The sequence below is a fragment of the Kogia breviceps genome, chromosome 8 (assembly GCF_026419965.1).
Source record: "Kogia breviceps isolate mKogBre1 chromosome 8, mKogBre1 haplotype 1, whole genome shotgun sequence".
In the NCBI taxonomy this organism is placed as follows: Eukaryota; Metazoa; Chordata; class Mammalia; order Artiodactyla; family Physeteridae; genus Kogia; species Kogia breviceps.
The window spans coordinates 97,092,047-97,116,328 of record NC_081317.1 but is presented as its reverse complement, the minus strand read 5'-3'; the positions used below and the strand labels follow the sequence as shown (position 1 = coordinate 97,116,328).

The following is a 24,282-nucleotide window of genomic DNA, read 5'->3' as shown; positions in this document are numbered from 1 at the left end:
CATTTTTGGCCACTGGGCTCTGGTTCACAGGAATATGGGAATGCAGCTGAAGGCCATCCGAGAAGCACTTCCCGGTTTATAAATGTCAGCAGGTGATTGATAAAGGAAGCATAACATAGGTTTCCATGTAACACAGAACATTAGAGTCCAACTTTGACTTTCATAAACTTCCGTGTTGAATTTTTAAGAGTAGGGCCACAGCTCAAATTCTTATTCTCACTTAAAACCCAAAGTGATTATGCAAAATACATTTCAATTTTAGAGATCAAGTCAGAACAGTCAGAAACTGCCAGACAGTAATTAATGAGCACACCTAAGTCACTGTTAAATAAGTAGACCAAGAAGGAGTACTGAGCAGAGCCTCCAGGGACCATGTGTGAGCAAGTTGATGGCGCTGCCCACCCACCGTCTGTCCCAGGAGGCCAAGCGGGGGGGGTGGGCTTCATCCACTGTGAGCCTCTGGCTTAGCAAGATGGTCACATCATCATAGTAATAAGTAAACGACCAATGCTAATCAGAAGAAATCCTCTTTCTGGCTTTCATTGACTGTACTTTGCATGTTGAACTCACTTTTCAGAGCAGTCTCAGCATTGTCTCCAGTTTTTGGAATATTTGACTCATTTTTTTCATATAGCCATCTCTGTTGATAAATGCGTACAGCAATGGCAGTGATGCAGAGCAAGATAAATATCACAACTGCTATCACACCTACAGAGAAAGGAAAATACAAAGTCAAATTATAAACTGTAAATGTCAGCCTAACTAGAATCTACCCTAGCATCATTTATCAGCAGAAAATTTGAAACCAAGTGGTATTATAACATTAAATGTACTTGTAAGTCCATGCAAACTTTAGACACAGAGGTTTTATACCTTAATTTCCTAAAGACATATCATGATTGGATTTCAGTGAATGCTTTCACACTAAAATGAAGAAACACAATGAGGTCTCTTAGCTTATGCCTACACTTCATGCTAATTGAGCAAGCAGGTTTTTATTATTTTAAAAGTATAGAGTGAAAAAAAAAAAGTATAGTGTAGCCCCACCACGGAGTGATTAAATGCTTATGTGTATTTTGCTGAAAATTCAATTAAACTTTAATACTGATATACAGTTGAACTACAGTAATGTGGTATGTATCCCATCTATCTCTATGAGACCAACAGAGTCTTAAGTGATTGCTGCCTCTGGGGGTTCCACACCCTTGTGTGATCCCCCGTGACCCTCTTCTAACCGAAACAATATGACAAAGGTGATGGGCTGTACCTGATTATTTGTAAATGATTACATGATTATGTTATATAAGCTTGTAGCATCTGTCTTGCTAGAGTCTCTTTCTTCCTGCTGGCTATGAGGTGGCAAGAGCCATGCTGGGAAACTCCACCTGAGAAGGAACTGCAGATGGCTTCCAAGTGCTAAGGAAAGACTCTGTCCAGGAGCCAGCAAAAATTCAGAAGCTCTCAGTCTTACCTCTGCAAGACACTGAATGTAGCCAACAACCATGCAACTGAGGAAGTGGCTCCTTCCCCAGTGGAATCTTTAGATGAGACCCCAGCCCAAAACCCCAGATAAGGCACCTTGATTTCAGCATTGTGAGACCCTAAGCAGAGGACCTAGTTGAGATGTGCCCAAACTCCTGACTCACAGAAACTGAAGGATAATACATGTGGATTGTGTTAAGCTGCTAAATAGGTGGTAATTTGTCATGCAGCAACAGATAACTAATATACCATTTTATAAAAAATTGTAGACATATTAATAACATTCAGTTATCTGGAAAGTGAAAGAAAAACATTTCTCTTGTTGGAAATGTACTGAAGATATTAGGTTTGCCAGCGGTTCTCAACCTTGGCTGCATAGCAGACAATAACTCAGATTCTTTTGGTGGGAGGCCTAGGTATCAGCATTATTTTAAAAGCTCCTCAAATTATTTTAATGCACCATCAGGGTTGAGACTGTCAAGCTAAGCCATAGGAATGTTTACTCAAGCTATATCACATTCGTGAAGAAGGAATCCATTCTGAAACAAATAGATAAAAAGAAGCATTCACTAGTGAATATAGTTTTAAGATGATTGACACAGGCATTAATTAATATCTCCATTTAACAAATGTAAGCAAACATATGGTACTGCTTAGTTGTATAAATCAAAATTTGTATTGCAAAATGAGGGTTCTACATTATACTGTGGGACAGACATAAGCAAGTGTAATGGAGCCCAACAAACTCAAAGCTTGGTTGGGTATAACTGGTCACAGAGATTCCTGGGCACATGCTATCAGGAACCCAGACCCCTTCTTACCGGAGAGGAGGTAGCATATTTAGTATTTTGTGAATATTCTTAAGTATTCATAAGTAGAATATTCATTACTTTCAATACATTTTGCATCTCACTTGGGAACAAACAACACAGTTACTTTAGTTATTTTTATGTTTAGCTATAGGACATTGCTTTAAGAGCTATATCATATCCAATTTTAGTGTCAGGGACCAGTAATCTCAATAACATTGATCAAGCCACTTGATTTGTGATGACTCTCACCATTACACTGACCCACCTATACATCCAGGGTTTTCTGTATGTGATTGATCATGTCTAACTCTAGCTTGTTTTTGTTTCGTGAGGTTTGGTGGGATCCTAGAAAAACTTCTATCTCTACCTCTTATCTGAAGAGACTGAGATAATTTGAATAATGCATCTGATGCCTTCCATAACATTCCTATCAGCAACTCCAGTGTAAGGGTATTTTTGACAAACGCTCATGTCTGCCTGTGTCTCTGTCTATCTACAAATCTGTCTCCTTCTCTATGCATCCACCTGTCCATCTACAATATGGATTCCTTGGCAAGAAACCCTCTGTGATCTCTGGCTTACCAAGATTGAATATTGTGTAGGTTGATTCTCCTTTCCTATAACACTCCCGTTGTTTACAAGAGGAGAAAATACTGATGCAAAATGCAGAACATGGAGAAATCCACCTATTGGGATAATCCTTTAAACAGATCAAATATTTCACACATGGGTGTGATCAATTAGAAAAAAGTCTGATAATTCTTTTTGGAACAATACACTGGAGGTCTGTATACTCAGTGACTGACAAACCACCCAGCAACCAGCCACCACACAGATGGAAGGCAGTTTCAAGTGAATTGTAGGGCCTAGTAAACTGAGCCATTCTGTCCCTAAGACCTTCTGTGCTCTCATTCTCCATCCCACGTATCAGGAACCAAGTAGGATTTCTCAGGGGAATGATATTCAGCAAGAGCAATAAAATTCTAAGGACCACATCTTTGTTCTATCATCAATTTGACTATTATCTCTGGTCTTGCTAATAAAAGGGAACAAACTATGATAATTTGTGAAATTTTGAACTTGGATTCCTACTTTGTAAATGTTAATCACATTTAAGTTGATTTATTTTCACTTAGCTTTGGCATTATAGTGAAGTCTTCTCATTAAAAATAAATTAGAATGGTTTAGGAATAAGGTTTAATTTAAATTTTAACACAATAGTTATTCCTTTTAGCTATGTATTCTAAATAACATTTATGGGTTTTATTTGTTCTTGGAGTTATAAAATGGAGGTCATATTCCTCACTCATTACAAAAATAAAAGTAGTTGAGACAAATGGAAATGTTAAAATTCTTACATAGATATGGTCAGCACTTTAAAATGTCTGAATACTTTCCTAATTGTCTGGAGAAAACTGGTGTCTGGATGGATACAGACAAAATGAACAGATCCAATCTGAGCAGGTGTGTAGCCGGCCTGAACAGTGGACCCCCAGTCCTATCACCCAGCTCTAGCAGTAATTAACACACTTTGAGGTAGCAAGGAATGGAGAGCAGTTTACTTCTACTCACCAAGCAGAGTTTGCAAATTACTCACATTTCAATAATCTAATTAAACAAATCAAAACGTTCTTTGAATGATAAGGAGGGAGAATTGAATATTAATTTTTTGAGTCAGACCTGGATACATTTTGCTTCAAAGGATATATTAGAAGATATTTAAGATGCCATTACTTTTACTTCTTCAAATATAGATATATATATATATATATAAACATATAAACATATAGATGAATGGATTTATTTGATGGATATCTCTATCTATCTAATCTATCTATCTATCTCTCCATCCTAATAAGCTTGATGCCAGACACAGTTTCATATCTTTATGTTCAGGAAAATGACAATTTGCATAGTTTAGGTGCTTCTCCCAAAATATGTTTTATTTTTAGTCTTATTTTTGAATGTTTTGGGCTAAGGGACTGAGAGGTCCATGGCTATTTTAAATCTAAGAAGTAAAAGTAAATGCATCTTAAATATGTATATATTCTGAGAGATACTAATGGCTATATTCAAATGAAAATCTTCTTATTATTCTGTAGTTTAGCAACCATCCTTTAAAAAGTGTTTCAGTGGAGCCATCGATTCCTTCTCCTAAGCGTTTCCAAAGGAGCTGAATTCGTACGTACAATCATGTCAAGAACATGAGCAATTGTATGTGGTCTGCCTCTGCCATTGACCTCACAATCAGCACAGATTCTCACGGATATTTTTTGGACTTTGCTAACAGTGACAACAACGCCAAGGACGAGGTCATTCGCGGCCTCGTTACCTCCGATGACCGCGGAGTCACTTCTGTTCGCATTAACTAAGGGCTCTCCCTCATCTGTTGATCCAGAACGACCTACAGTAGAAAAAGGAAGAATGACAGAGAAGAGCGGAAAGGAGAACTTTTGAGAAATCCACAACATCTGAAAGAAGAGCAGACAACGCAGTGACAGAAATGAACTTGAAACGAAGAACCGAGAATGGAAAGACCCAGGGAATGGGAAGGTGTACGAAAAGAGGACTTTTGGAAACTTCTGGGGTGAAGACTGGGTGGAAGACCGCGGGCGCAGAGTGACCGCGGGCAGAGGGCCACGCACCTGCGCCGTCTGCGAGCGGTCGGGTCGCCTCCCGCGCTGGAGCTCCGGGCCCCGCCCCCTCCGCGCAGTCGGACGCGGCGGCCACGTGTCCGCGGACAGTGACCCGGGCAGCCCCGCTCGGGTGCAGCGCCGCCTTCAGCGGGGCGGCGGGACCGAAGCGCACTGCCGAGAGGCAGCCGGTGAAGCCGCGCGCGCCAGCCCTCAGCGTGTCGCGGTCCGCGCCGGGAAGCCCTGCGGGCAAAGAAGTGGGACACACCGTTAGGGCTCAGGAGCGACTGGCGGGGACGCAGGAATAGCCTGCATCTGCGCAGCAGTGATGAACTGAACTTCCCTCCGAGCCCTTCGTTTTTAGGAAAGAGCCAGAGTTGGTACCTGCCGCCTTGGTTGATGCCCTGCGGGTGCTCACTCCCCGTGTCAGTCAAGTGAAGCTTCTTTGGATGCAGTCACGGGGCACTGACGAATGAAATCGTCCGCCAATGCATTTTTCAAAATATTTTTAACAGCATTTGTGGCCATTAATCTAGGTCTCCTGGGTTGGGGGACAGCAGCGTTCTGGGAATCCCTTCTGCAGTTCCCTTAAAATTAACACTTTATTCTGACTGACTGTTCTGAGCCCCACAGAGAGGGCCTCTCCGTAACCTCAAGTGCTGCCCTGGGAACTCCGCACACTTCCTTTCCCCTTCTTCACAAAGGTGGTCTCTGTCCCGGGTCCAGAAATCAAGGCTTTTGCCCCCATCAACCCCCTCCTGATCCCCGCCCTCATCCCCAACTGACAGAAGTTGGTTATTAAGACCGAAGAAGAGCAGCGACGGACACAGGAGAGAACATCAATTCGTTCATTTCAGTTATGATTACATCCCGCAGTGCACTTGCTCAGTGGGCATGAAATCTGACCAAAGACCCTTAGCTGTAGACTTCAAGTTTAAATGGTGTCAGTCTGGGAAGCATCCATGTCCCCCACAGAGGAAACCACATCAGTATGAGGCAACTTTGGCATCTGCTGTCAAACTCCCTCTCACTTCACCTTGTATAGAAAGGCTCATTGCCTCTTCTTTTTCAAACAATCATACACAGCTACCAAGAATTTACCAAATGATTCCCATAGGCTGGGCATTGTGCTAAGCGATTTATAGACTTTTGAATAGTGGCATTTGAACTCTGAAGCCAGGGGTGTGTAACCACACTTCCAGCTAGCCTTGCCTGGTGCCTCAGTTACAGAAGGTCACTCTCCTTGGATCATCCCTCTCTCATGCAACATGTGGAAAGCCCTTGGTGGCAGTGTGTTTTATTCTTGCCTACCCCTGCACTTAGCTTAGTGTCTGTTACATAGGATGCATGCAATATATATTTTATAATCAAAGAATACATTTAGTCCCATTACCACCCTTCTGTGGACAGTTTGGGTATTGAAATTTTTTTAAATGTGTCACTCTCAAGGTGTGACCTGAGAAATTCAGAGGACCGACCTTGTGATAAAAGATTACTTGCATTGGCTCCAGCTAAAAATGTATGTCCATAGTTGGCTGCCATCTTACGCCACTGAGTTTTACTGAATGTCATGGTAACTCAACACATCCTCATTGTCGCTAAAGTTAAACAACATACCCTGAAGCTTCTATTTGAAGGGTAGCAGAATATGCCACCCTCAAATATGCCATTTTGGCATAAGGATTATTTTCTTGAAAAACAGCAGGTACAAGGACACTGACATCTGCTTTCTGTTCCTGAAAGCAGGAGATAAAACTCTTATGGGAAAGCTGCCCTTTTTGTACTAGGAGGAAAAATACATTTTTATGACCAGAGATGAGGAGACTAGCTCAGAGAAATCTGTACATACAAACCTTGTTAAAATAACCCCTAACTTCCTTTCATCTCCATACATTTAGTTACTTTTTCACAATCTCCACTCTCTGTTCAACCTCATATATAAACACTTGGGCCTGCTTTTGGGGTCTTCATTTTCCTGTAGGGACTCCCATGTACATTAAAAAATCTGTATACTTTTCCCCTGTTAATCTGTCTTATGTCAATTTAATTCTCAGGTCCAGCCATAGACCCTAAGAGAGGAGAGGTCAAGTGTTGCCTCCCATACAAACTCATGGGGTGGATTTCCTGAATCTTATTACAGGTCTCACCATTTTTCCTATTAAACTTCATCTCACTATTTCAGTCTATAATTCCTGAAAACCAAATATTCTGTATCCTTATTTCTTCTGGCTTGGAAAAGAGCTGTACCTTCAAGAAAAATGGCCTAACTTTGAGATTTTCAGCAAATGTATTGGGAGTTACTTGGGCTTACAAAATTCTGTTCATGATTTTAAAGTTGCAAAAGTAAATGTTTGCTATGGAAAAGATCTCTAAAAACAACTAAAATTGGGGGCATGCATTTGCATTGTTATAATCATAATAGACATCTGTCTGACACATATAGCTCCCTCAGCCAAGTTGATTATATGAGACATCAAAGATCTTTATGCATGTGAAATTTCAGGTAGCTCTTTAAGTACACTGAAGTAAAATGAGCTAGGCACAACCCAACTAAAGGATTATCAATTAAAAGTGTACTTTAAAGATAACTTTACTTTTTAAATTTTGCATTCAGATATTATCTATTTCTTAAAGAAAGGCACCCTTGCTTATGTATACTTGAGAGAATGTCAAGAAGAAATAAGATGGGAGACACTGCAATAGTAACACAGGACTTTTGCAAGGCTAACATGTGAAAAAAAAAAAATTACAGGTAAAAGAAAAGTTTTAGCTGTTGGACAAACACTAGCTTTCCTGTTCCTGGTCAAAGCCTGACCTGAGCACTACTAGGTAAGGTAACAGAAGGAATCTCGGGCAGACATTTATCATAATGAATTAGGCCAATTTTGTGGAATTTATTTTTTAAAGATAACCTAACTTCATGTCTTTAGAAAGTGTTGTTACTAAGGAAAGAAACATCAGTAGCATATCATATTGCATTATATTTTCCTGTATTTCAAGACTCTGTACTTAATATTTATACATACATGTGGATTTGTGAGTGTGAATGCGTATGGGTGGACTTATACGTATCTGGATAGCCTATCGTTAATCATGTAGCTGTAACTATGTTACGCATGTACATGTGGGTATAAATATACATTGAAAGGTTTGGTGCTCATAGTTTCCTGACAATTTTCCATCCTGAGGTCATGGTTTTGATTCATTTTTTAATTGGAGTAATTTTCTAGTATTTTCTTAAGATGGGAAGCTTGATTAGTATTTAATCTCAATCTTTCCTTCTTATCCAAAATATCTTTCTTTTAACCCTGTCAGATAAATTATATATTAGATGCATGAGTTGCAACCATTCTTCTTAAAAGTATATCATTCTCTCATTTTTATTCTGTTGTTGCAAATGAGAAGTTGGATGCTGATGTCAATATCATTATTTTCCATTGTAGTAACTTCTGTCTAGAAAGCCTGAAAGATTTTTCTCTATGGTTTTGTAATGCACGGATTTTCCCAGAATTTCACCAGATGTGTGTCTTTTCTCATCAGAATCAGTGAGTCCTTTCAATCTGCAACTCAGGTTTTCCTTTAGCTCAGAGAAATTTTTTTAATACATAAGTATTGTCTTTGCTTCTAATTCTCTTTCTGGATCTCTATTTATTCATATTAGGTTTTCTAGGTCTAACTTCCAAATCTGTTTTATTTTTCCCTCCTAATTTCTACGTCTTAATCTTTTTGCTTGGGGGCTTGAGACATTTCATCTACATGATACTCCATGTCACTATTTAAGGATAACCAGTGATGATTCTCTCCTTTAGATCACCCAGTCAAATTTTGAAAAATCATATTTATTTTAATTACCAGAGTTGGTGCTTGTGTCTGTGTGTGTGACTTTATTAAAATCTCTTTGAGTGCCAAGTTTCATCCTAGTTGTCTTCTGTCTTCTTCAATAGCTCTATTTTGATGCAGGAAATTTTATTTGTTGTTTTTTCTTCTTTCTCTACCCCTACTCTTGCTTTTAGATTCCCTTAGTGGTGGCATCATTATTTACTTATTTATTTATTGGGACTGCTTATTGGGACTCCATTGTTAAGGATGTTATACGATACACAGGTCCTGACACTGTGGACAGTGCAGTTTCTCTGCCCTATAGTCAGCAGCAGAGCTGCTTTCAGACTATCTGACTTTTTATAAAGCATAGGAAGAGGTCTCTGACCCTCACCCTCACCATGGTAGGAAGGATGCGGCCCGATAATCCATCCCTTTCTCAGCTCCAGGAGGAGAAGAGAGGATGGGGACTGTAATGTGGAGCAATGTTGCCCTTCCCTTTGGAAGTCCTGAGTTCTCTGCAAGGCAAACTTTCCCCAGGATCCACAGTCTTCACACACCACCCTAAGACTCTGCTATGTACTCCTCCTCCAGTCCACAGGACAAACTCCTACCCCAGCTCTCTCATTCACACCTTCCCGCCTCCTCTTGCCTGCTGGGCTGGCCCTATAGTTCCTAGGTTCAGGCGCACAAGCAAGTTGAATTGGGAGTAGAGGCAAGTGTTATGGCCCAAGCTGCATTTCCCAGAAACAGGTCCACACAAAGTCAGCATCCAAATTAATAGAACTGTGCTTAGAAAGACAACGAATGCAAATCTATCTTCCCTGTTAGCTGACTCCTGAAATTCCATCATTAAGTTCCTTCCTTTTGGCTCAAAAATTTTCTTCCCTTTAAAGTGTAAAGAGAAAAAAAAGGTGGGGGAACCTTAGGAGAACACTGAGTGCATTATTAGAAATTTACACATCAGGATGAAAACATCTGATCAACCTCTAGCTTGAGAACACAGGCATCAACAGAAAGTAAGGGGAAATCAGGTGCAGTTTCATGCTAGGAAAGAAGGGGAAGGTTAAGTGGTCTGAGCGTGGATTTGAAGAAAAGTCCAGTTTAGGAAAAAGTGAGCTTAGGGCTGAGGATAAAGTTCACTTCTACTGTAATTTTGAGTAGGATCCCTTAAATCACTTTGGATAAAAACAGATTTAATGTATTTTTTCTCTTAAAACATGTCTATGGTACGAAATCTTGAGAGCACCATCAAATTTCCAACAATTCAGGACACAGACATTCTCAACTGTCTCAGGTATTGGGTAGTGTTGCCTTTAAAATATATTGCCAAGGCCATGCATTCCAACACACGAGATGATTTCTGGTTTTGTGAGGAACAAGCATGTTAAGAAAAGGTTCACAAGGAAAAGGAAGGAGCAAAGGATTAAAATGTGTGCAAAGAGCTTTCTTTCTGCTACCCACAATGAGCAGTGTTTCTGAAAGGCACTGGCAGTAAACAATGGAACAGCAAAGGGTTCATTTCCAAGATTCCCTGAGGCTCTCATCCACAAAGAAGAATCAGGAAACAAAGTGAATTGTCCATGGAACTGCAGGAAGCAATGAAGAGCATCAGAAGGGGTAAATATGTAGATAAATGAAATGAATATCGACTGTTTAAAACAACAGCAATAATAATGTCTTGTGGAAAAAATAAAATTAAAAGTAAAATACTTGACAACAATGGCAAAAGGGGTGGAAAAGGGAGTAAACTGGGAAAAAAATAAGGTTTTTACATAGTTTGGGAAGTGTACATTCAAAGTAGTATATAATAAACCAAGGATGAATCATTAATAACTGATAAAAAAATACAAAGAGGTACATCTATAAAGCTAATACAGGAGATTAACAGTCCCAAACTGGAAGCAATTCAGCTGCCCATCAACATAAGAATAAACAAACCATGGTATACTCATGCAATAAAAGACTCTCCAGCAAAGAGAGCAAGTGAACTACAATTACATGCAACATGGATGAATGTTACAAACATTTTAGTGAATGAAATTGGCTAGACTGAATATAAATATCAACCTGCTATTTATTTCGGAGTAGATGCAACCAAAGTGAACTTCCTTTATGCTAGCTAAATAAATGACATCATTAGAAAATCATGCTAGACAGACTTTTTCGGTCTTGTCTTTCCAACAATTCAGGGTTGGAGGGACCTGATTTTCAGAGTCAGAAAGAAATGAATTATCCCCCCTTCCCTGCACCCCACCCCACCCCACCAAACTATCCCTGGCACTTGCAACCAATACCTGGGAAGAAATCAGGGGTGATTTGGGACCCTAAGCACTTTAAGAAGCACTCCTAGCAGGTATTTACTGGAAGAATATTCTTTAGTAAATGATATCAACTCTTCCTATAATGACATTTCAATAGTCTCTGCCACCCTTTCACATGACAAGGAAATAATGTCAGAATCTACATGTTTGCTGCTTTTAGCTCATCAGCTCTTTGTAAAATTGTGACTAGGCGTATGCAGCCTTCTCTTGATGTGCCCTCACTCCATCTCAGAGGTCCTTAACCCTGGGCCTTTCCAATTCTCCCCTTCTATTTCCCATCTAACCCTGTTCTTGAATAAACTGATTCACACTAGAGAATAAATGTCCAGTTATGACTCAGTGTTCTAACTCTCCCAGGTACATGTGCAGAAAAGGCATTAGCAAAAGAAATAAATCTCTAATGGATTTTTTTCCTTATATTTGAGATTCATTTCAGATGCCATAAAATTCACCCTTTTAAAGTATACAATTCAGCGGTTTTTTTTTTACAGAGTTGTAAAACCTTTCCCGGTATGTAATTGCAGGATCTATCACCCCAAAAGAAACCCTGTACACATTAGTGGTCACTCCCCACTCCAACCTCCCTCTCAGCCCCTAGAAAACCTAAACTACTTTCTGTTTCTATGAATTTGCCTATTCTGGACATTTCATATAAAAGAAATCAGACATTATGTGGTCTTTTGTGTTTATCTTCTTTCATTTAGCATAATGTTTTCAATGTTCATCCACGTGGTCCCATGTATGAGTACTTCATTACTTTTTATGGCTAATATTCCATTGTACACCACTTTTGTTTATCTAATCCTTAGTTGATAGACACTGGGGTTGTTCCCAATTTTTGGTTATTATTAATAATACTGCTCTGCAAATTTGTGTACACCTTTTGTGTATGGATATATATTTTCAATTCTCTTGGGTATATACCTAGGAGTGGAATTTCTGGGTCACCTGGTAACTATGTTTAACGTTTTAAGGAACTGCCAAACTGTTTTTCCATAGCAGCTGCACAATTTTACATTCTCACCAGCAATGGACAAGAGTTCCAATTTCTCCATATCCTCTGTGACACTTGTTACTGTCTGTCTTTTTGATCACAGCCTTCCTATTGGTTGTGAAATGGTATCTTGCGGTTTTCATTTGCATTTCCCTGGTGACAAATGCTTTTGAACATTTTTTCATGTTCGTATTTGTATATCTTCTTTGAAGAAATGTCTAGTCAGATCCTTTGGCCATTTTTAAACTGGGTTATGTCTTTTTACTGTTTAGTTTTAAGAATTCGTTATGTATTCTGTTTATCAGATACAGGACTGGCAAATAGTTTTTCTCATTTTTGTAGGTTGTCTTTTCACTTTCTTGAGAGTGTCCTTTGAATTACAAAAGTTTTTAATTTTGATGAGATCCAATTTATTTTTCTTTGCTGCTTGTGCTTTTGAGAATCCATGATCAAACCCAAGGCTTTTAAGAAAACTTCTCTAAAAAAACCGTTGCCTAATCCAAGGTATTTGGTGTTAGGCAGGGGTCCAACCTGATTTTCTAAACTTGTGGATATCCAATTGGGCCAGCACCATTTGTTGAAAAGATTATTTTTTCTCCACTGAATGGTCCTGGCACCAATGTTAAAAGTCAACTGACCATGAATATATAGTTTTACTTCTTGACTCTCAATTTAGCCCACTGACCAATATGTCTATCTTATGCCAATACCACACCGTCTTTACTACTGTAAATTTGTACTAATTTTTGAAATCATGAAGGGTGAGACCTCCAACTTTATTCTTCTTTTCAAGATTGTCTTGCATTTCCATATGAGGTTCAACTTGTCAATTTTTGCAAAAAAAAAGGCCATTTGGATTTTGATAGAAATTGTGTCGACTCTGTAGATAAACTTGGGGATCACTGCCATCTTAGCAATGTTGAGTCTTTCAATCCATGAACACAGATACCTTTCCATTTATGTAAGTCTTATATAATTCCTTTCAACAATGTTTTGTTGTTTTCGGTGTACATGTCTTGCACTTCTTTTGTTAAAGTTATTCCAAAGCATTTGATTATTTTTGACACTATTGTAAATAGAATATTTATTCTATTATTTCATTCTTCATTTTATTATTGTATTGTTCATTGCTAGTATATAGAAATATAGTAAATTTTTGTGTGTTGGTCTTGTATCTTTTCCAAAACTGTTTATTAACTCTAATAGCTTTTTTCATGGATTCCCTAAGAGATTGTGTCCTTGACCAACAGAGATAATTTTACTTCTTCCTTTTTTATCTGGATACTTTTTACTCTTTTCCTTGCCTAACAGCCCTCCTTCAAACCTGCACTACAGTCTTGAACAATAGTGGTAAGAGTGGACATCCTCATCTCATTACTGATCTTAGGGGAACTTCCATTATTCCACCATTAAGTGTGATAATAGCTGTGGGGTTTTTGCAGATTCCCTTTTCCATGTGAGGAAGTTCCTTTCATTCCTAATTTGTTCAGTGTTTTCATTATGAAAGCAAGCTGGATTTTTTCAAATGCTTTTTCTGTGTCTATTGAGGTGATCATGTGTTTTTTGTCCTTTATTCATATGGTGCATTACATTGATTTTTATCTGTTGAGGCAACCTTAAATTCCTGGGATAAATCTTACTTGGTCATGGCATATAATAATTTTTATACGTTACTGCATTAGATTTGCTAATATTTTGTTGAGGATTTTTGCATTTACATTCATATTCCTGAAATTTTATAAACTCTTTGTGTCTTTCTATGTGAATTTCTTCTAAATGAGATAAACTCTTAGGCAGAGCATAGGAAAGACTAATATATGTCACATAAATCAATGGAGTTTTTAATACCTAAACTCTAGTCTCTCTATGCAGATCTCAGTAGGTAATTTCCATGAATGATTTATTACCCAATTATCATATGTGGAGTTCCTTTTCAACATACAATCCTTCAGTGGATTTTCTTTCCCCCACAGATGTTTGGCCTACTAAGGTTTACTCATATGACTATATTGATGTGAACTGTACTCTCCCCCAGGAAGAGATAGGAAGACATATCTTTAGTCTGCACACTTCAAAAAGATTTTTGTTTTGCTTTGATATTTTGGGTTTGTTGTTTTTTCTTAAATGCACAAAAAACAAAATGAATAGAATACCAAATATACAAAAGTCTTTAGAGAAACAAAATTTAGCAAAAATGCTAGGGCACCTTACTTGGTATTTTAAAGCTCTCATACTTCGGGAGTATAAATCCTATCAGAGTTAAAACTACACAGAACACTACAAATCTAAAGATTTACATTAAGGTAGGATTATACTAAAATTATTTTATAGTAATTGGGAAAACTTAACCTGATTGGTCATCACTAATAAGATCATTGAAGAATGGAAAGAACAAGAGCATGTTAATTAGAAGATGATGCTGAACCATTCTTCCATAGCACACTAGGGTAAATAATAATAATGACTAACTAGATTAGTTAATCATTAGAACACTGTTTCATTGTTTCTATCTTGTATTATACCACAAGTGTTTTGAGGGTGGGTATGGTAGTATATTTTGCTATGAGGCATTCGAAATGTCCAATGAAATATAAGTGCATATTAGGGACAACCAAACAATTCTGAATGAATGGATAAGTCAGTGGGTCAAAAGAGCTAACAAGAAATAAGTACTGGATAACTTATCATAGCCTGGGACTACTGTATTTGGGAAATTAGTAGCTCCTTATTAGCCAATCTGTTGGTCTACTTTACTGTAAGTTAGTGAAAGGCAGTTCTGCTTATACTCGCCAAATCTGAACACAAAACTGTAGTCCTCTTATACTCAGTAACTGATTTGAGAGTGGCAGCAGAACATAAGCCATCCTAAAATAAAGTTATCCAAAACATGAAATGTGTTATTAGCCTTTGATCAAGATATATACCTCTAGGTACAGATGAAATGAATACTGATCATTTTATTAGGTTCAATTGCTTCAGGCTATAAACTTCATTGCTGAGTTTCAACTTTAATTTTTGTGGCCTGAGAGAGATGTTTTTAAATATATCATCCTTGAATAAAAACACTAACACCTTCAGTTCCATGCTGTCCTCTATATATTAACTTACAGGAAAATAAAAATTTCTATAACAAAATTTATTATTCTACTTTTTTATTAAAACAACCCCTTCATATAATGCAGTTCAGTGATTAAGTCGATTTCTGTAATCTATTGTCTATATCTTTATAGATCATACATTTGAAGCCAAATTGTCCTTAAAAATATTCCTTCGTCAATTTCACACTTACTGATGGAAACTTTCTATTCATACTTTGGGTCACAGACATTTCTGAATATGCCTCATCTCTCCTGTCAGATGCTGGAGTCACTGAGGGCATGAAGTTGTGTGTGGTCTGTGTTTGTTTTGTTTATTGACCATATCTGTCCTCCGGGCTGGGAAAAGAGTACACACGGACTTCTGTCTGCCAGTGGAGGAGTGATCAGATCTGGGGGCAGACAGAACCATCATTCCACACACAGCTTGCACCCACTCGACAAAAATTCAGCTCTGCGGCTTGCACACCCCTTGGGTGATCAATTACTCACTGCTCAGACCAAGGATCCATCGGGCCAGAGAGTAGAGCTCAATATCAGATAAAAAAGGGAGCAAATTCTTCTCCACTTGGATATTAAAAACAATTATAACTGTTGGGCTGACAGCCAAGGATAGGGTTCTATCTCACTGTTCTCTAAAGCTCAACATGGTCTTTGAACTTTTAGGAATTTCATAATCTCTATTTAAATATATACTGTTATTCTCATGGACAAAAGTTGAAGGAGCAGTATTCCTTTGAATTGGTTTTCCAATTCGTTTTTGTTTTTTGGGGGTTTGTTTTTTGTTTGTTTTTCCAATTCTTTTAAAATTATGCCACTATTTTAAATAGAAAAAAAAATCTAATATCATGAAAACAGGGATGTCAGAAATGCCTGAGAAACATCAAAACTACACACTAGAGACTGGAATACTCACCTCTACAATGGACTGTGATAGGTATAAACATCTCCCAGCACTCAGTGGGAAACAAATGTTCTCATTTTTATTTCTGTGGTAACTGCACCATTACTATCTCACGTGTGGGGAGTGCGACTAGAACAATAAACCACAGGAAAGGACCTTCAGCACAAGCTACCACTCTGTCCATACATCATCAAGGCCAGATTCTTTATCTACCTTTAAGGCATGATTACAGTGCAGGACCACCACCGCTTCAGCCTGAAGTTGTTATTCACTATACCATGCTAAAACTATATTCTTACCAGTGAAGGAGCACTGGATTAATCTGCCTTTTTAACAGTTGGGCTGTTTTTGTTTGTTTGTTTGTTTGTTTGTTTTTCAGCGGTACGCGGGCCTCTCACTGTTGTGGCCTCTCCCGTTGCGGAGCACAGGCTCCAGACGTGCAGGCTCAGCGGCCATGGCTCACGGGCCCAGCCGCTCCGCGGCACGTGGGATCTTCCCGGACCGGGGCACGAACACGTGTCCCCTGCATCTGCAGGCGGACTCCCAACGACTGTGCCACCAGGGAAGCCCCAGTTGGGCTGTTTTAACAGTTAGGCTGCAGCATCTAAATGTTACACTTTTGTTATTACCATTTACAAGAGCACCCTTGGAGACCACTAGGATTCATAACACTTCCTCTGCCTGAAAAATAAGAAGTCATCATTTCATTGCCTATCATCTGTTTGAAAGACGTGTTAGCTTTAATAGTTACAATGATTCTCGACATATTTTAAACATCCATTCATGTGCCTTTTCTAACATTCTCAAGTTGGTGATGTAATATATATCTGTGGGGTAGAAGAAATGACCAAAAGAATCAATGTATAAATGCCTGAACACCTAATAAGTTTCCATCGATTATTTAGGACGAAACATAGCCATATGAGTATCAAGTACCAGAGGAGGAATAATAAACATGCCACAGAGGATTTCCCCTAGATATCATTTAAATAGCAATAAAACATACAGTTTATATAAAATCAAAAAGAAAAGAAATAACTTTCAATATCTGTTTTTATTTCAATGTAATTCTTGGTGACAAGGGGCAAAAAAAGGCATCAAGAATTTGTTGTCTAAATAGTAAAGTATGCTTTTACTTTGGTATTTTTATGGAGAATAACTGGCAGCCATAAAGGATGTCTGTAGGATATTTAGGCTGTGATTTTCCAAGAGTAGCTGGGAGTAATGAACACATTTCATCTCAGCTCACAGGCAAGGCAGGGCCCAGACCACAGCCCAAAGCTTGTTTGCTAAGAGAAAATAAGCAGCCTTTTCTCTTCCTTCTGAAACATAAATCTAGATTTATCATTAAAGTGATTTCTGCATTTGACACCTGATTACTACAGAATTTGTGAACTTATATTTGCTTTGATTTTTGTCTTTCCTGAATTGTTAGAAAAATGCAAAGTTTCATTATGCTTGATTGCCAAGTGAGAGGGTAAGTGTGGAGGCATTTTTCAAGGAACGCCCTTGTTCAACTTGCAAGCAGCACTCACTCGTGATTATATGTGCACTCAGACAAGAGTACAAGCTTCTACCTTGACTGTCACTCACTGGGAAATCATACATATATCAAGGAGCTTCTTTCAACATAATGAATGCTTCCCGTGTTTGCAAACTAACACTTCCAATCCCAGTCACTGGGCGGTGGGGGGAGGGGGCTCTCTTTCTTCCACTTACCTAAAATTGTCCCCAACGTGAGGGATTTGACAGCATTGAATTCTGTCCCTGAAGACAGGATGACTTGTCTCCTTGCATTCTGGTTAACCTATTAAATATGTTCCACATGATATAAACATCAAAATGTCAAGCAATTTTGATGATAAGAGGATGGGAATCAAAGGAAGACCAAGAAAAATGATAAAAAGAAATATGCCATAAGTTCCTGCTATCACAAAGGTTAAAGGAGAAAAATGTATTATCAACAATTCTTGTAACACCTCAAATCCACCTCATTTCCCATCCCGTTCCCCTACATCTGTCTTTATGATTTAAGTATCTATAATTGGTACAATCCACAAAGAAATTCAAGAGCTACTTTGAACCTCAAAGTGTTTACTTATTTAGAGGAAATTTGTAACATGAGCAGAAAAATGTATTATTCATACAGATCTAGTATAAAAGATTATTCTTCAAAACCCAGTGACAATGCGTGACTTAAAGACTCTGATGTTTTTCAAAATGTATTCCCACTTTAAGTAAGATCTTGCTTTTTTCCCTTGTGTTTAAATTTCTGTAGCATTTGTTCTTTTGTAACCCAATGGGAATAGGTTCCCACTGAAATATCTCCAGTAGTCACTATGATAAACTAGGCAATATTTCCCAACCAAATAAAGTAAAACCAATGAGGACAGCTTGGTATTTTACATGGTCAAATATTAATACTAACTTTGACAGTCTCTTGCTAAACAAACAGACATTGCAAAACAGAACAAAACACCTTGACCTAGCAAGACTTATGGAAGAAGAGTGCCAGATGTGCATTTCCTTTACTAGGATTTATTATCAAATTTTTGCTTTAGGTCATACATTCTGAGCATCACAATTTTGATTACTGTTGCTGTTGTTGAATTTACAACCTTACCTCGACAAAGACTACTGCTGCTTCTCTGTTAATCTTCACCTGGTGAAGCTGTCCATCAGCCAGGTTTTTAAAACCAAAGTTAAAAACATCAGGTTCTCGGTGTCTGTTTAGCTTATACCTGATTTGCAAACTTCCTAAAGAAGAGAAAAATGACATTTATAACTGAAATAGAATTTTATAAAAACCGCCAATGCAGGTTCTAAGGCACATTAAAATAATTAATATAACTTGAATCTATGGAGCATTTACTTGAGTGCACAATAGTCGCCTTTCCTGGACTAGTAGTCATTTATGTGATGTTCTGGGGCCAAATTCAGAATTCAATTACACAGTCTTAAAAGTCAAGACCAAATGGTCTTTTCCCAAGTTCTTCCATTTTCCTAACCAGAGGAAAAATTCTAAGTTAAGCATATGAAAATGCCAAGCTAGGCTTGAAGTTAATTATTCATGTGGTGTTCATATTATTAAATGGTAAAACCTCAAGCAATATTATATTAACATTCAGTTTTTATAAGCATAACTTCTTTTAATGTGACTTATGTTAATGCATTTTAATGTATCACTGACATTCACATATATATATATATATTTCTTTTTTTTTGCACAACCAGAAATGTTTTCTAAGGTTTCTGCCATAATCAAGAAGCACCAAAAAGAGAGAAGTGAGTGATTTGCTACAATATCCAAATCTTCCAATCCACACACTACTCTCCTTCATAGATGCACCCTCTACCTGGTAACTCTGGTACCACCTGTAATAGATCTTATCAGTCAGCAATCATAGAAATCTTTTCCAGAAGTTAAGTTTCTCCCTTTATGCTCCATGAGAAAAGGTTAGAGCTTGGTTTTGCTCTCTAACTTGGAAAGTCTTGGTTCTGTTCTCTTACTGGTGACCATGGGTTAGGTAATTGTCTTCCCACTTTTCTTTGTATGCAGATAGGGCATAACTGACTTCCCAAACACAGATGGGTAAAGAACAATCATATTTATCTGATGCTTATGGAAATTGGCTTTCTATATGGTTTAATGCACTTCTTTACTTCCCTTCCAAGAAGGAGGAAACATTTTCCATGCATAAAATATCTTCTTTCAAAATGAACTGTGACACTAATTTATTCACATGCAGAAGGAAAGACTCCCTACTAATAACAAGAAGCACAGTTGAACATCAGATACATGAAATGATCAGACATTTATAGAAGAAAGCCATCTTAATTTAATCACTGAAATGGTAACGCTAGTGAGAAACATTTGGGGTTATAATGAAAACAAACCAACCCTAATAACATGGGTGTCACAGGGATGCACTTGTGTTTTCTTGTTTGTAGTTTACACTGAAAGGGCCCCCTCCTTATGCTCCTGATTTCTCCTAAGTCAGTCTTCTTGTTCGTATGGTAAAGATACTCACCATTCGGGGCAAGGATAACTGAAAGGTATTCCTCATAGAAGGAGCTCACATAGAGCAGTAAGCTGGGCATCCCTGTGGTCCGGAAGCTCAGTGTGGCCATTTCTCCCGTCAATGTCAGATCCTCATGAAATAAAGCTACAAAGGAGCTGGAGTTCTTACTGAAGGTGTCATTGTAATGTTGAAAATCATAAATCACTGAGGAGCCAGCTCCAAAATAGGCAGAAATTTCTGGAATGACATGCATTTTTGGTTATATTAGCAATATGTAAGTGCACGTGTCTTGTTTTATGTATATTTCTGTATATTTAAAGAATATCTCTAATCCTTAAATATCTCAAAAGAGAAAATAATAATGGTATGCTTTGCTGTTTTTTAATTTAAAAATTTAAGATGAAAACCAATAAAGTATAAATAAAAAGATAACGTTTCCATATTCCTGTAACCCAAAACTGAGTAACAATATTTTATTATTACCTCCAAAACGCTTCATCTTAGGTTTACAGAAATTAAATGCCCAGTGTAAACATACAGTTCAAAGGTTACTGCTCTCCTCAAAGTGTTGCATTGATGACCCTCTGAGAAATCCAGAGGGGATGACATCAGATCTAACAGAAGCAGTCAACGGCCTTCAAAAGAATAGAATCATACCTCCTGCCAAGTGAAATGGAGGCATTTGGGACAGAAACAATTCTATTTCAGCTAATTACAGAGAACTGCCTTATCTTTTCTTTACAGTGTCAAATGCCAGAAACGTCTTCATAGAGTTCTAATGTTCCATCCTTTCCCTGTAAGCTGTTCCTTGGTCACACTCACCATTCTCGCAGAATGGCCCATCATACGCAGAGAAGGTGCAGTCACACTCGATCCCTCTGTGTTTTTCTCTACACCTCCCTCCATTGCGACACAGGTGTCCGTAGCTGCTACAGTGTCCTAGACACCCTGGCTCCACTCCTGGGGTCATTGTGGCTCTTTCTTCCAGATCCAGGGCCAGCCCGTTCAACCTTAGAGACCGAATGCATCCCAGGAAGCCTCTCTGTCTGCTTGCTGTTCCACCTACAAGGGAAACACTGCAAATGCAAACACGTTCCTGGGTGTCTTCTTCGGGATTTCATCTCCACTTTGAGCTGAGGCCGTATGACGAAAATTCATCTGTCCAAGGTTTTATGAACAAATATAATTCTGAAAACGTAGGCTGTGGTCAAAAGTAAAGAATCGTCAAATGGCACTGAATAAACCATTAATGAAAATATTTTTTAAGTTGAAATTGGTAAATATTTATTCTAAAAATACTTCTTCAAGTTATATTTAGAAAGACTTTTTTTACATTGTTCCTTTCTTAAAGAACAAAATAAACACCATTGATCCTTTTTAAAGTTTAAATTTACAAACAATGACATGCATAATAAAGGTTACATAGTTGAAAATATTTGTGATGTAATATATATTATAAATTTGTAATATATAAATTTGTGTATGTATTTAATATAATATATATTACAAATTTATATATATAGTTGTATAGCATATGTATTACACATATATAAAATACGAATTCTTACTTAGAAGAGCTCTCACTAATAAAGCTGTGAAAAGGAACTGAGGTGAGAACAAAGCAAAAGAAGGCAGAGGGGTAAAACCAAAATTTAGGACCTCAGGCCTTGCATACTCCATCCTGGCGGCTCTGAGGTCAGGTGGTATAACACTAACCAAATAATATATATCCCCCTAAATTTCTATCATTTCTTATGTGAGCATAATAAATATGGGAGCACAGGAGTCACTCGGAGTGTTTGCTAAAAACAGATTTTGGATTTATTCCAAAAGATTCTGATTCAGTGGGCCTGGGGAAGATACCCCAAATCTGAATTTTCAACTAACTCCTCAGGCTTTAGAAACATTACCATAGCGGAAACACTAGTTCTAGGTAGATTTCCATCCAAACTTTGTTCCTAGAAATTCTGCTAATTAATCCTCAGGATTATAAATCAGAAAATAGAATTATTTAATTTGATTTGAAGTTTGATAATTTAAAATGAAGCCTCAACTCAGTAAGAACTAACTGTGCTTGAAGCTGTTTTATGGTGCCATGGGCTGTACACACACACACACACACACACACACACACACACACACACACACACACTTAAATTCACTGAATAGCATTAGTTCCTGGACATGGCAGTAGGTATCACCTGGCAAAGCAGACTGTGTGCTAATTTGTGATTTATATCAATTTTTCATTGGACCGTGTCCTTATTTACTTTAAAATATGTGAGAAAAGACCAAGTGAGAGCTACTTCGTTAATGTGCTTAGTTTCCAAATTAGAATAGAGTTATCTAAAAAGTAATGTAGCAAAACTTGTTTCTCCCTTTGGGAAAAACAAAAAATAATAAAGAATAAGCGGGTAAGTTAGAGGGAAGACTCCCACTACCCAGAGCTTTAATCTTTAAAGAATGGACAGCAGAATAATGAGCCAGCTCTGGGTCTAAACAAGGCATTTGTAATAAGAGAGCAGCAGAGGGGCTGCAGAACTGAGAGGAACCAGGTGCTGGGCTGGGGAAAGTCCTGCTGTGCCCAGTCACACGAGGCTGCCTCAGCCCACCTGGGCTCCTATGGCCTGTTTCTGATGGGACTCTGGAAGATTTTGTCCCAATTATGGGGCTGGTTCTCTAACTATACTGAGAAGTGAAGTGAGAGAAATGGATGAAAATTGCTAATTGTTTTATAAATAGTATGGATAAGAAGTAATTGAAACAAACATAAACTATGATTTTTTTTTTTTTTTTTGGCAGTACGTGGGCCTCTTACTGTTGTGGCCTCTCCCGTTGTGGAGCACAGGCTCCGGACGCGCAGGCTCAGCAGCCATGGCTCACGGGCCCAGCCGCTCCGCAGCATGTGGGATATTACCGGACCAGGGCACGAACCCGACCCGTGCCCCCTGCATTGGCAGGCAGACTCCCAACCACTGCACCACCAGGGAAGCCCCCGTCTATGATACTGAGTGCAAGCTGGGGAATCAGTCCAACACGAGTTTGGATTTTCCTTCCAGTTGGGTTTCTATGGTTAAGTCCCTTGATGTCTCTGAGCCTCCATGATCTCATCTGCAAATTGGGTACAATAATCTATAGCACAGATATTTATATCAAATGAGCTCTTGGTACACAGTGTCTGTGTGGCTGAACCACACTGACTCCCTTTTGTCAGCTCCATCTTAGGCCCGCAGTTCCAGCCCCTCCTCTTTCTGGGTGACTGAGCTTTAGCTTACTCCCAAGGAATGCATCCCAGCCAGATAAGTTCCTTATCAACCTTTACCCTTGCCTTCATCTGATATGAAAACTGGAAGAGTGCCTTTTGCTGATGCAGGTGGTCATGAGACCCCCTTGGGGAGGAAAAAATCCCAATTCCTGACCATGGGTGCTTCTCACTTGGTAGTCAGATTCTGTTTTTAGTTTTGGTCCCTTTAAATCCCCCAGGAGCCTTTTCCATGGCACGAAGTGCAGCTGTGAATGTCTCTGGCTCATCGTCCCCTGGATGTAAGTTACCCACAATAAACTTCATAATTGCACTTTATGGAGTTGCCTGCTTCGATTTTCAGTCCCAAAGTTCCTTCTCAGTTCAGAGGATTTTATTCAATATCTCTGCCTCCCACCAGGGCCGATAGTAGTCACTGTGGCAATTGCTATTATCACTACTGTTGTAGCTGTGATTTTCTCTCCGTGCACCTCTGCACTCACAGCACAGCTCAGTTACAAGCCGCTAGCAGCACTCACCCACGAAGAGCTGGCTGTTGAGCTGCAAGCGGGTGTGCCCATCAGCTGGGGCAGTTTGGGTCTCCCTAGGGAGCTGATCCACTTGAAGGGATGCTTCTTTAACGTTCCGTTCTGCCCTCACATGGTGCCATCTATTGTCGTTAAAGGGAGTGGGGGACTGCACCGTGACCTCACAAGGCCCATTCCCCACATCGAAGGAAAAGGTCACTTCTTCAGGGGCTGGAAATAAAGATATGAGAGTTGGTCAAGTTCATTCACAGGGGAGAAAATTTGGTCTTGAGTAGACATGAAAAAAGCACCATGACATGCTCCTTATGAAAGAAGACCATGATATTGATGCACACAAATGTCACTCTGAGTTGGTAAAAAAAAAAAAAGCAAAAGCATAAAGCAAAGCTGACTTTAACATACTTCTTC

The 24,282-nt window shown here is 38.7% G+C and overlaps 1 protein-coding gene across 2 annotated transcripts in view; it reads right to left on the bottom strand.

Moving 5' to 3' along the window:
• Positions 1 to 295: 295 nt before the first annotated feature.
• LOC131761268 (contactin-associated protein-like 3) overlaps positions 296 to 24,282 on the bottom strand; it is a 226,374-nt gene continuing 202,387 nt past the window's right edge. For both annotated transcript variants that reach the window (XM_059071797.2, XM_067039809.1), the window contains 8 exons: positions 23,866 to 24,084; positions 20,908 to 21,147; positions 20,095 to 20,322; positions 18,687 to 18,820; positions 17,783 to 17,870; positions 4,940 to 5,170; positions 4,627 to 4,698; positions 296 to 708 (listed from right to left, as the gene is read on the bottom strand). In XM_059071797.2, coding sequence (XP_058927780.2) covers positions 515 to 708; positions 4,627 to 4,698; positions 4,940 to 5,170; positions 17,783 to 17,870; positions 18,687 to 18,820; positions 20,095 to 20,322; positions 20,908 to 21,147; positions 23,866 to 24,084 — 1,406 coding nt within the window. In that variant the 3' untranslated portion in view covers positions 296 to 514. The remainder of the gene's footprint in view (positions 709 to 4,626; positions 4,699 to 4,939; positions 5,171 to 17,782; positions 17,871 to 18,686; positions 18,821 to 20,094; positions 20,323 to 20,907; positions 21,148 to 23,865; positions 24,085 to 24,282) is intronic.